The 12,414-nt window shown below is 36.5% G+C and overlaps 1 protein-coding gene across 1 annotated transcript in view; it reads right to left on the bottom strand.

The window, feature by feature from the left end:
• LOC126298412 (uncharacterized) overlaps window positions 1-12,414 on the bottom strand; it is a 538,508-nt gene that overhangs the window by 342,551 nt on the left and 183,543 nt on the right. The window contains exon 10 of the mRNA XM_049989733.1: window positions 12,104-12,321. Coding sequence (XP_049845690.1) covers window positions 12,104-12,321 — 218 coding nt within the window. The remainder of the gene's footprint in view (window positions 1-12,103; window positions 12,322-12,414) is intronic.

Here is a 12,414-nt window from a genome sequence, read left to right on the forward strand (position 1 = left end):
AGAAGGTAATAGTGAATCAGCTGATGATATACCTAAGCAACAGGAAAAAGAATCAACCATAGAAAGTGAGAAACAGAGAGAAATAGATGAAACTGGCAGTAAAGTATACCATAGTAGTGACGATGTTAGTATTATTGATGTGAAAAGAATGGTAAGCAAACCAGAAGGTGAGTACAATGTTTTTATTGAAATAAATAATGAAGTGTTGAAACTTGATGATAGTTGTGATGATGAATCAAAGGAATATGACAAGAATAATGAAGTGACAGCTGAAAATCAATTGCTACATGCCTGTTCTGATGATTTCATGGTTAATCAAAGTGGTGATAACAAAAGTGAAAATATTGTGAAAGAATTAGATTTGTGTGATATTATTGAAAGTAAAGGAAGCCAATTTTTAGAAATCCTGTGGAACCAGTATAATGAGAGTTGTAGTAGCAAAGTGTTTTGGTATCATCTAAGTACAATTAGTAGAGTTTTATGCCCACGCTGGTGGGAGAGTAAAAGAAAGAGTCTGAGTGAAAGGTACATAAACAGTAGGGAGATATTTTGTGTGCAGCCAAAGTGTAAACTTGACAATAGTAACTTAGAATCTGAAACTCAGGTAAACCTGATGAAGACTGAAAGGGAGGGAGTAGATGGAAATTATAAAGAAATTGAAAAAGATTTATAATATGAAGTCCCTGAGGGGAAGGCAGATGAAAAGGAAATAGGCTGTCCATACATTAAAATAAGAGTCAATCAATGGGAAGGACACTGTCTTATTGATACAGGAATCCCCATATGTGCAATATCAGAAAAATGTAGAGATAAAATTAGAGATGGTAAGAACTTTGTAGAAATGCCAGTTGTAGGGGCAAAAATTAGAGGTGCCACTGGTAGGCAAAGTAAGGTAGTTAAGAGTCAAGTATTGTTAACGTTTGAAATTGAAAATGTGGAGTTTGAGCAGGGTTGCCTTGTGGTCCCAAGGTTAGAAGAAAATATCAATTTTGGCATAGATTGGGTCTTAAAAGTGGGTGTAAGCTTCTCTTGGGAAGATAAGAGTGTTATAATCACTGAACCTTAGAAAAATAGTATTCTGAAAACAGAAATGTTCATCCTTAACTGTAGTAATTCTTGCAACCTTATCAAAGCTGTTGTAAGCGAGGTAGATAATCAACCCATAAGTGATAACACACCCTTTGACCTTATAAATGAACAAAATTTCGAACAATTAGTCAAAGTCAAATTGAAGGAAGCTGTAAATCTAAGTGAAAGTCAGAAAAATCAGTTAAGAGAAGTGTTATGGGAATTTCAGGATACATTTAGTGAGAGACCAGGGAAGGTAAAAGACTATCAGTGCAGACTTCAACTCAGAGATCATCTTTTCTCCTTAAAACCATATGGCATTCCATTCTCCAGGAAAAAGATGTAGAAAGGGAAATCCAAAAAATGGAAACTTGGGGAATTAGAGAAAGAAGTCGAAGTGCTTACAACAACCCATTAGTAGTTGTGTCTAAGAGAAATGGTGGGGTTAGACTTGTGCTTGACTCTAGGCACCTTAATAAGTTCTTGATTAGAGAAAATGACAATCCTGACAATATGGATGAACTTCTGCACAAATTTGATAATGTAAAATTTATGAGTATCCTAGACTTGACATCTAGTTTTCACCAAATACCACTTGAACTTGATTCTAGGAAGTATACTGCCTTTTTTTATGGTGGCAAAAGTTACCAATATTGTGTTGTCCCTTTTGGATTGAATGTATCTGTTGCTGAATTTATCAGAGCACTGTATTTTGTATTAGGTGATGAATTGTCCTCAAAATTAATAGTATATATAGATGACATTCTTGTAGCTGGAAAAACCTGGGAAGATCATCTAAATCTTCTGAGAAAAGTATGTTCAAAATTGAGGGAAATGGGAATGACTGTAAAATTGGAAAAATGTTGTTTTGGAGTTAATGAACTGAAATTTTTGGGGCATAATATTTCAGAAAAGGGAATCTTACCTGATAAGGATAAACTTGAGACTATTGTAAACTTCCCTAACCCCAAGAACAAAAAACAACTCAAGTCCTTTTTTTGGTCTCACTGGATTCTATAGAAAATTTCTTAGTACCCAAGCTTTAAATGCAAACTGCTTATGTAACTTACTAAAAAAGAATACTGTTTGGGATTGGACACAAGAATGTCAGGATGCATTCGTGGAAATAAAACAACAACTGTCCTAAAGTCAGATGTTGTATAGACCTGTTATGTCGTTACCATTCTGTATAATGACAGATAGTAGTGAGACAGGTTTAGGGGCACACTTGTTTCAAAACATAGAAGTAGAAGGAAAATTAGAACACCTTTCTATTGCTTTTGCTACCTGGGCTTTACTAAAGTATGAAAAATCATACAGTCACAGAGAAGGAACTACTTGCCATCCACTGGGCATTTAATAAGTTTAAAAGTTATCTGTTAGGGCACAAGGTAATTGTTTTCTCTGACCATAAAGTTCTATCTTATATTCAGGAGTGCAGACTCTATCATGACTGTATAACAAGGTGGGTTTTATTCCTTCAACAGTTTGACTATGAGACCAAATTTATTCAGGGTAAACATAATGTCATTGCAGATGCCCTTTCCAGACTACCAGTAGGTGCAGATGTTGAAAATACTTATGGAAAAGAGGGGAAAGAGTTCAAACTTATGTACTTAAAGGGTGTAAAAGATGAAGCTGAAATACTGAAAATCTGTAATGATATTCGTAGAAACCAGACCCATGATGAAAGTTGGAAGTTGGTTAAAAGTTATATAGGGAAAAAGGGAGGAGAAAAGGTAGATCAGTATTATAAAGTACAAAAAGGGATTTTTTAGAAGACCTAGACCTGGCTTAGACAATTGGAAACTATGCTGGCCTGAGCAATGTATTGACATGTTAATCAGGTACATACGTGAAAGCTTCGGACACTAAGGAGCAACAAAATGTGTACAGAAGATACAGGAAAATGTATACTTCTATAATATCAGTAGGAGAGTGAAGAAAAAACTTGAAACCTGTGATCATTGTCAGAGGATAAAAGTGAGTAACCGGATTTCTAAAGGACTGATGCAAAACATTTTACCAAATAAAAACCTTGAATTGACAGCTATTGATCTATATGGACCACTACCAAGATCAACGGGAGGGTACAGTTACATCTTCATTATAGTTGATGTTTTCTCTAAATTTATAAAATTGTATACATTAAAGAGAGCAACTAATAAACAAATTATCATCAAGCTGAAGAATCATTATTTCACAAAGGTTGGTATACCCCAGGCCATCATGTCTGATAATGGGTCATAGTTTACATCTAAATTATGGAAAAATTTTATTGAAGATACAGGAAGAAAACATATTTTGATTTCGGTTTGTCACCCATGAAGTAACCCGGCAGAAAGGCACATGAGGGAAATTGGAAGGCTCTGCAGAACATACTGTAGTAAAAATCATGTTAATTGGATTGAAAATGTTACTGACTTCGAGGATATAATGAACAGCCTACAGCATTCATCCACTGGTTTTTCACCTTATGAAGTAATGTTTAATAGACAACCTGCAAAATTGGTTTCGGAGAATGTTGATTTCCCACCTTGTCAAACTATGACACCCCAGCAAAGAGAGACAGCTGTTAGGAACACTATGAAACAGCAGGGAGAGGTAAGAAAATGGAGACATGATGCAAGAAGTAAAGGAGTACAGTTCAGAACGGGAGATCTGGTTTTAGTAACAACACAGGAAAAATCTAAATTGATGAGTTCTGAAATAAAGAAATTTTTCGACATCTATGTAGGCCCCTTTGAAATCAAGGAAAACCCACACCGTAATGCCTATAGGCTAATCTACCCAAAATCCAAGAAGTTATTTGGACTGCGCAATGTTACAGAGTTAAAACTCTACAAACATGACCCATAAAATAGTCATTAATAAGTAAAATGCTGCTTGGAAAGAACTAGTTGACTGGCCCAACTATATCACTTTATTGCTTTATCATTCAAGGAAAACTTCATGTCAAAGTGTGGGACTATGTCAACTAAAAGTATGAAGTAGATTTTGTGTATGTGAATTATGTCTGTACTAATGTCTCTTTGTTCTCTAATATACCCATTCATTAAATTTGGTATGAGATCAGTGTGTCAGACTATGAACCAGTCTACAGTGTCATAGTAATTTCTCTTAACAGAAACCAAAGTTAATGATGTGGACACTTTTAAAGTAATAAGATATGAATAATGATTGTGTGTAAGAAGATAAAACCTTGTCATTTGTAAGCTATGTCAGATGGAACATTATTTAATGGATAAAGCAAACTGGAGGTACTTGTCAGATTATGAGAGTGTGCGTTGAAAGACCAGGCATATTACAGTGTGTTAAAAATATAGTGGATAGTCATGAAATTTAATTATGCAAATTAAGAATATATTGAGGTTTAGAGCATTATGGAGACAGATGTTGGTGTGTTACTTTTGAAACCCCTGTGATGGATTGAAGATTATGTGATACTAATTTTGAAGTTTATATTGTGGGAGAATATTTTGTAATAGTTTAGATAATTTAATGCTAAAGTGAATGAAGAGCTGTTAGGAATTTATCCCATACCCTGTTACACAATTTGAAGTAATTTCTATTCATGGCAATATGCTATTTGAGCACAAGAGAGTAAATAAAAATGAAACACTGTTTAATAATGATGTAAAGTTAAGGTATAAATACTAACAATCTTACACAATTTAAGTGTAGAGTTTGTCATAGTTTGACCTATAAAGCTGACATAGATGTACAATGTGAGGATACTGCAATGATAGTCACAATCATATATGGAACGTCTCAGCTACCTCATTATAAAGGAACATTAAATCATAAATGTGTAAACCAATCTGACTCTGAAAATACAGTGCTGATCACACATAATTGAATTTGCACTGGATCCACCATGTGATTATATTCATCACATATACATGAATTTTCCCTAAGAGACAACCATTTAACATTGTGTATAAGTATTACAATATTTTGAACTATGTCTATTTTATGTGTGTGGTTAAAAAGAACCTGTTTATTTTAGAATAATGATTTCTTTAGATTTAATGGTTGTTTTGGGCACAAGCCATGCCATAAAGTATTTTATTGAAGCACTAATATTAAAAGATTGTGAGAGATGCATCATTTAACAGTTCACTTAATACATTCTAAAGAAACCACTGATAATGTTTCCTGCTATCAAGAGAGTGAGTTTAACTAAGATGCATTAAGTCAGTATTGAAGTAAACTTGAGTTTATACATATACTATATAATTATGTACCCATCTTAACATGGCTCTGCAGCTACCATGTTCAATTAAATTTGAGGTGCCATATTTTATTGTTAGTTATAAACTCATTACACTTATTACTCAATACAGCCAATGTAACCTTCAAATTGTATATCTTGGAAAGTATATATACATAACTAAGATCACTTGGGAAACCAATTTTGTTACTAACTTTCGGAACTGGAAATTTTATCATGATGTATGTATTAGATTATTTTATTCCATAGTGACACACAATCCCATGCATGCCATGCATGGACTTGTGTGTGGGGGGAGGGGGGGGGGCTATTATAACAGAACATAAAATCATGTATGTCAGTAATTTCTTTACATGTAATGTTTTATATAAATTTAGCCTTTGACTGTGAGTGTAACAGCTAAGAGATGGTTATCTTTGGTCATGGGGGAAGGAGGTCGAGCTTTGAAGGTGGTGGTTGATGGTCTTTGGATCGGGAGCGTGGGCTGAAGGGGGTGGTGATACAGATGTGGTGTAAAACAATGTCTTATTTCATAATATTGTAAGAGTGTTAAATGTGAATAAATGAATTAAATAGTGATGTGCAAAAATAATGTAAGGTTTGCTCTCTAAAAACCAAAATACCACATCACCCTACAAACCAATTAGTCTCATCCAAACACAAAGAAAACCGCGGGAACATCGCAGTGGAATCACCTCTAGACTTCACGAAGACAACAACGCAGCCATCGATATGAGTTAAGTACCAAACTGTTCGGACTTGTTAACGACCTTGGCCTATAAATTTTAATCTCCTTTAGTGCCTGAAGTCACCATGTGGACAAAGGAGTAGGACAACTTATAGACTGTGGAAATCTTAGGAAGAGGTCCGTTAAAACTTTAAGACAAGAAAACTTATACATCACAAAGGGGTTATGCAAAGTGGTCACAAATTGATCATACAATGAAAAATGTAAAATTGTAAACTTTTGTGTCTTGTGGATGAAGGTGTGACTCAGTACTGCAATTTGTAAACAGGGGACACGGTGATACCAAGGCATAGAGACTTTGTGAATTTCACTTTGTGTACTCAGTTCGACAGTAACCATGCCTTGCATGAACAACATACACAGATGTTAACACTTGAGAGAGGGTGTGATGTTGGTATTAAAGAAGCCAGTTAGAGAAATTGGCAGATCATTCGACACTTGAACAGGAGTGATGCCACTATTTGATGATACTGACAGGAATGGGTGAACCATGGCTGAACACAGAATCAAGAAGAAAGCAGTTGATCTAATTGGGCAACAGAACTTGAAGGCCAAGAAATCATAAGAGAAGCACTCAGAGTCCTGGACATATCATTGTCATCAGTTTGACATGCAACTGGTGCTACAGTGACCCCAGCTACCAGAAATGGTGATCAGCTCAAAGTGCTCCTTGTGGTTACTACCAGTGATCCCTGTACACCAACAAGCCCATTTGTAGCGGTGTCAGGCATTTTCAGCCTGTAATCTCATTGAATGCAATAGAATTCTATCCCACTTTGAACTGAGCCTTAATAACTAGCAAAGATGTATCTGGAGATGCTGTGGAGAGATACCAATCTGACAATGAGGAGTGATGGTCTGGGGTACTATTTCATGGTAGTCTTACTACTTTCATTGTCATCTAAAAGGAGGGGGGGGGGGCATTGATAGTGATTGGGCCAAATATCTCACAAAATAAGCATCAAACAAAAAAACTGCAAAGAACGAAACTCGTCCAGCACTACGGTTGGGGCTCGCTAGATGGCACTGCCATAAGTCAAATGGATATCAACTGTGCTTTTTAAATAGGATCTCCCATTTTTTATTACATATTCATGTAGTGTGTAAAGAAGAAATATGAGTGCTTTAGTTGGACCACTTTTTTCACTTTGTGATAGATGGCACTGTAATAGTAACAAACGTATAAGTACATGGTATCACATAACATTCCGCCAGTGGGAATGGTATTTGCTTCATGATACATTACTTGTGTTAAAATGGACTATTTACCTATTGTGGAAAAGGTTGATATTGTGTTGATGTATGGCTATTGTGATCAAAATGCCCAACGGGTGTGTGCTACGTATGCTGTTCGGTATCCTGGATGACATCTTTCAAGTGTCCGGACTGTTCGCTGGATAGTTACATTGTTTAAGGAAACAGGAAGTGTTCAGCCACATGTGAAACATCAACCACAACCTGAAACCTGCACATCAGTAGCAGACAAATTGCGCGAGAATTGGGAATCTCAGAAACATCGGTGTTCAGAAGCTACATCAACATTGATTGCACCTGTAGCATATTTATATGCACCAGGAATTGGATGGCAACGACTTTGAACCTTGTGTACAGTTCTGCCACTGGGCACAAGAGAAATTACGGGACAATGACAGGTTTTTTGCACGTGTTCTATTTAGCGACAAAGCATCATTCACCAACAGCGGTAATGTAAGCTGGCATAATATGTGCTACTGAGCAACGGAAAATCCATGCTGTCTGTGACAAGTGGAACATCAGCGACCTTGGCGGGTTAATGTATGGTGCAGCATTATGGGAGGAAGGATAATTGGCCCCCAATTTTATTTATGGCAATGTAAATGGTGCAATGTATGCTGATTTCCTACGTAATGTTCTACCGATGTTGCTACAAGATGTTTCACTGCATGACAGAATGGCGATGTACCTCCAACATGATGGACATCTGGCACATAGCTAGTGTGGTGTTGAAGCAGTATTGAATAGCATATTTCATGACAGGTGGATTGGTCGTCAAAGAACCATACCATGGCCCACACGTTCACCAGATCTGATGTGCCTGGATTTCTTTCTGTGGAAAAATTTGAAGGATATTTGCTATCATGATCCACCGACAATGCATGACAACATGCGTCAGCACATTGTCAATGCATGTGCAAACATTATGGAAGGCGAACTACTCGATGTTGAGAGGAACGTCGTTACACATATTGCCAAATGCATTGAGGTTGACGGACATCATTTTCAGCATTTATTGCATTAATGTGGTATTTATAGGTAATCATGCTGTAACAGCATGCATTCTCAGAAATGATAAGTTGACAAAAGTACATGTATCACATGGAACAATCGAAATAAAATGTGCAAACGTACCTACGTTCTGTATTTTAATTTTAAAAAACCCACCTGTCACCAACTGTTCATTTAAAATTGTGAGCCACATGTTTGTGACTATTACAGAGTCATCTATCACAAAGTGACAAAAGTGGTCCAACTAAAACATTCATATTTCTTTATGTACTACATGAATATGTAATGAAAATTGGGGTTCCTATTAAAAAAAAAAAAAAAAAAAAAAAAAAAAAAAAAAAAAAAAAAGTTGATATCCATTTGACCTATGGCAGCACCATCTAGTGGGCCAACAATAGCGCCATCTGGTTTACCCTTTCAACCTAGACAAGTTTTGTTCTTTGTAGTTTTCTTGTTTGATGCTTATTTTGTGAGATATTTGGTCCGGTCACAATCAATGGACCACCCTATATATCACCCTTACAGCACAGCAGTATTTAAATGATATTCTACACCATGTTTAGTTGCCCTTCATGGCAAGCCATACTGGGCTTACACTTTAGCAAGATAATGCCCACACACATGACAAGAGTTTCTTCTGCTTGTCTTCATACTTGCCAAATGCTGTCCTGGCCAGCAGGGTCACTAGATCTCTCCCAAGCTGAATATATTTGGAGCATTATGGGCAGGATGGAGATTTTAAGGATCTAACACATCAGTTGAACAGAATTTCACACAATATCCCTCAGGAGGACATCCAGCAACTCCATCAATCAATTGTCCAAGGCTTGGTCGATTATTTATCTAAAAATGAGCTGAAATTCTTCTCCATAAGGGCCAGAGGAGGACCAATGTCTTACTGACTTACTCAGTTTGTGATTTCTGTCTCATTTGGATAATTTCTTCACACTGAATAATTTTTTTTGTCTTTGGGTGTATATTAAATACAAAGGCAACAAATAGACTTGTCCTCTATACAGATGTTAGTATTGAAATTTTTATCAATGATCTTGAAGCAGCTGTAGTAAAAAATCAGTATTGAACTATAAAGGGCAACTAGAACCAGCATAAAAAGTTATATGTTCAATAAATTAAAGAGACAGTACGGTCTTAACTCAAAGAGGGACATGGGACATATAGCACTGGGCAGGCTAATGGAGAAGAATTTCAGCTCAGTTTCAAATGAATAATTGACCAAGCCCTGAAAAAATAAACAAAAAATAGGTCAATTCATGACGGGAGGGATCATTCAAAGTCTACAGTCTCTGTACAGAAACTTCTAATGAAAATGAGACTATTGCACTATAACTATAAAACAAAGCATAGAGCTATAGATAATGAGATATGAAAGAAAATGCACCTGGCTGCCAAAAGGGCAATATATGAAGCCTTCAATGATCAGAATCATAGAATTTTATCCAAAGACCTCTCAAAAACCCCAAACAAATTCTAGTCATATGTTAAGACTGTGACTGATATTGAAATTATAATGTCTAGACCCACAAATATGTTGCAGTAACTAAAAATTGATCATTAAAAAGCAAAAGCATAAATTTTGAACTTCTTTTTCAAAGGTTCCTTTGAAAAAGAAAATGCAGAAGTACTACTTCAGTTTAAATCTCTCACCACTACAGATATTAGTGATATACACTGAAGTGCCAAAGAAACTGGTATTAGCATCCGTATTCAAATACAGAGTCATGTAAACAGGCAGAATAAGGCACTGCAATCAACACCTATATAAGACAACCAGTGTCTGCCTTATCTGTTAGATCAGTTACTTTGGCTACAATAGCATGTTATCAAGATTTAAGTGAGTATGAATGTGGTGTGATAGTTGGTAAACAAGCGATGGGACACAGCATCTCTGAGGTGCATTCTGACAGACTTGGGCAATTCAAGCAGGACAATGCAACACCTCACACATCCAGAACTGCTACGGAGTGGCTCCAGGAACACTCTTCTGAGTATAAACACTTCCACTCACCACCAGACTCCCCAGACCTGAACATTATTGAGCATATCTAGGATGCCTTGCAACATGCTGTTCAGGAGAGATTCAACCCTGTTGTACTCTTATGGATTTATGGACAGCCTGGCAGGATTCACAGTGTCAGCTCTCTCCAGCACTACTTCAGACATTAGTTGAGTCTATGCAATGCCGCGTTGTTGCACTTTTGTGTGCTTGCAGGGGCCTTATTCAGTATGGGGTGGGTGTGCCAGTTTATTTGGCTCTTCTGTGTAGATATTAGTGTAAGTGCCATTGAGAGACAGGTGAAACTGAACAAAACTTCATGGTCTGATGGATTCCCTATCAGATTCATACAGAATTTGTGTCTGTTAGCCCCTCTTGACATAGCCCCTCTTTTTACCCTCATAGTATATTATGGTATAGTATATATCTCTTGAATAAAAAACTTTGTCCATACAAGAAGAGTATCAGAAATGATCCACAGAAGCACCATCCAATAGTTTTGACATTCATCTATTTTAGATCCTTATAACACGTGCAATGTAATGAGGTATCTTGAACAGAAGGACCACATTCACACCTCCAGTTGCTGTTCTACATATCATCAGTTCCAGACTTTTGGTTTATGCAAACATTCTTAGAAATAAAATCACAAGTTAGCAAGCTAGTGAAGTGACATAAGATCCCTTTTAAACCAGTTTAATCATTGTAATCAAAGAAAAAGGTTCAGGTAAAAATGGTACTCTTAGTAAGGAATACATTTCGAGTTTGAGTGATAAAATTGAGATGCAGATGCCAACATCACAAAATGAAATACTTTATTAATGGAATCAAGCAGCTGATTAGTTGGTTGGTTGATCTTGGGGAGGGAACCAAACAGCAAGGTCATCGGTACCATCAGATTAGGGGAGGATGGGGAAGGAAGACAGTCTCACCCTTTCATAGATACCATCCTGGCATTTGTCTGAAGCAATTTAGGGAAATCACAGAAAATGTAAATCAGGATCACCAGATATGGGTTTGAACTGTCATCCTCCTGAATGCAAGCTCAGTGTGCGAACCACTGCACCACATCTCTCGGTAATCAAGCAGGCAGTCTGCTACTACCACCACCATTATGGGCAGTGAAGCAAAAAGAGAAGGGAGTGAAAACACAAATGGTATATGTCTTTTAACACCTCAATAGAGCAACAACAACTTTAGCTCCTCTAAAACAATTAGTTAAGAGAAAACTTGTTTTGTACATCTCTGCAAGAAATAAGTCAGAACAGAAATTCACCAAAGCCCTTTGGCACCAGAGCCTCTTGGCTTCACAGGAGGAGTAGTAATACCTATGAATAATATGTACTACTCTTTCGCTCTTCATCGTCCGTGATTTACAACCAGCTTGCATAGGCAATTTTACTTTTCACAGGTACAAAATTTACATCTTATACTTGATGAAATGTTAATATCTCAGTCTCTCCCTGTCTACTCCAGTTCATTCTCTCTGTCACCATATGATCTAATTTTTAGAGGATTTACAGTCTACATGAATCAACCAGTGTTAGAGTTATGAAACACCTTAACAGTGAAACAATATAAAGTATTTCTTGATAACTAATCATTTACTTTTCTTTCAGTGTAACAGGGCAATAACTGCCTGTTTCCATTATGAAATAAGCATAGCAATATTTTAGCCCTTTCTTTATTTACTGTAGTGGTTTTGTTGTTACTTTCTTATTTTTGTAAGGTTTGGAGTACTATAGATACTGAAAAGTGAAAAATATTGACTCACAGATATGAATAGCAAGGATACTGGGAATCAGCCAGAGAGGTTATTGTTGTGTAAAAGAAATGTTTCAACTGCGTGTTTTGTTCTGACTGCATGTACCAGTAGAGGCTCAAGAAACGTCCTGTTGTAGGCTGTGAGATAATTAACATGGTGAGAGCTGCAACTCTCATCTCTAAGTGCTCTGAATGATTCGCAAGTATTGGCCAATAAAGCCCATAAACCTGGAGAAAAAGAAAATATCATTATTTCATTATAGGCATATATTCAAATTAAATATTGCATACATTTGTGTCACTCAACTTTGCATACAAACA

This window comes from Schistocerca gregaria, chromosome X, assembly GCF_023897955.1.
Source record: "Schistocerca gregaria isolate iqSchGreg1 chromosome X, iqSchGreg1.2, whole genome shotgun sequence".
Lineage (NCBI taxonomy): Eukaryota > Metazoa > Arthropoda > Insecta > Orthoptera > Acrididae > Schistocerca > Schistocerca gregaria.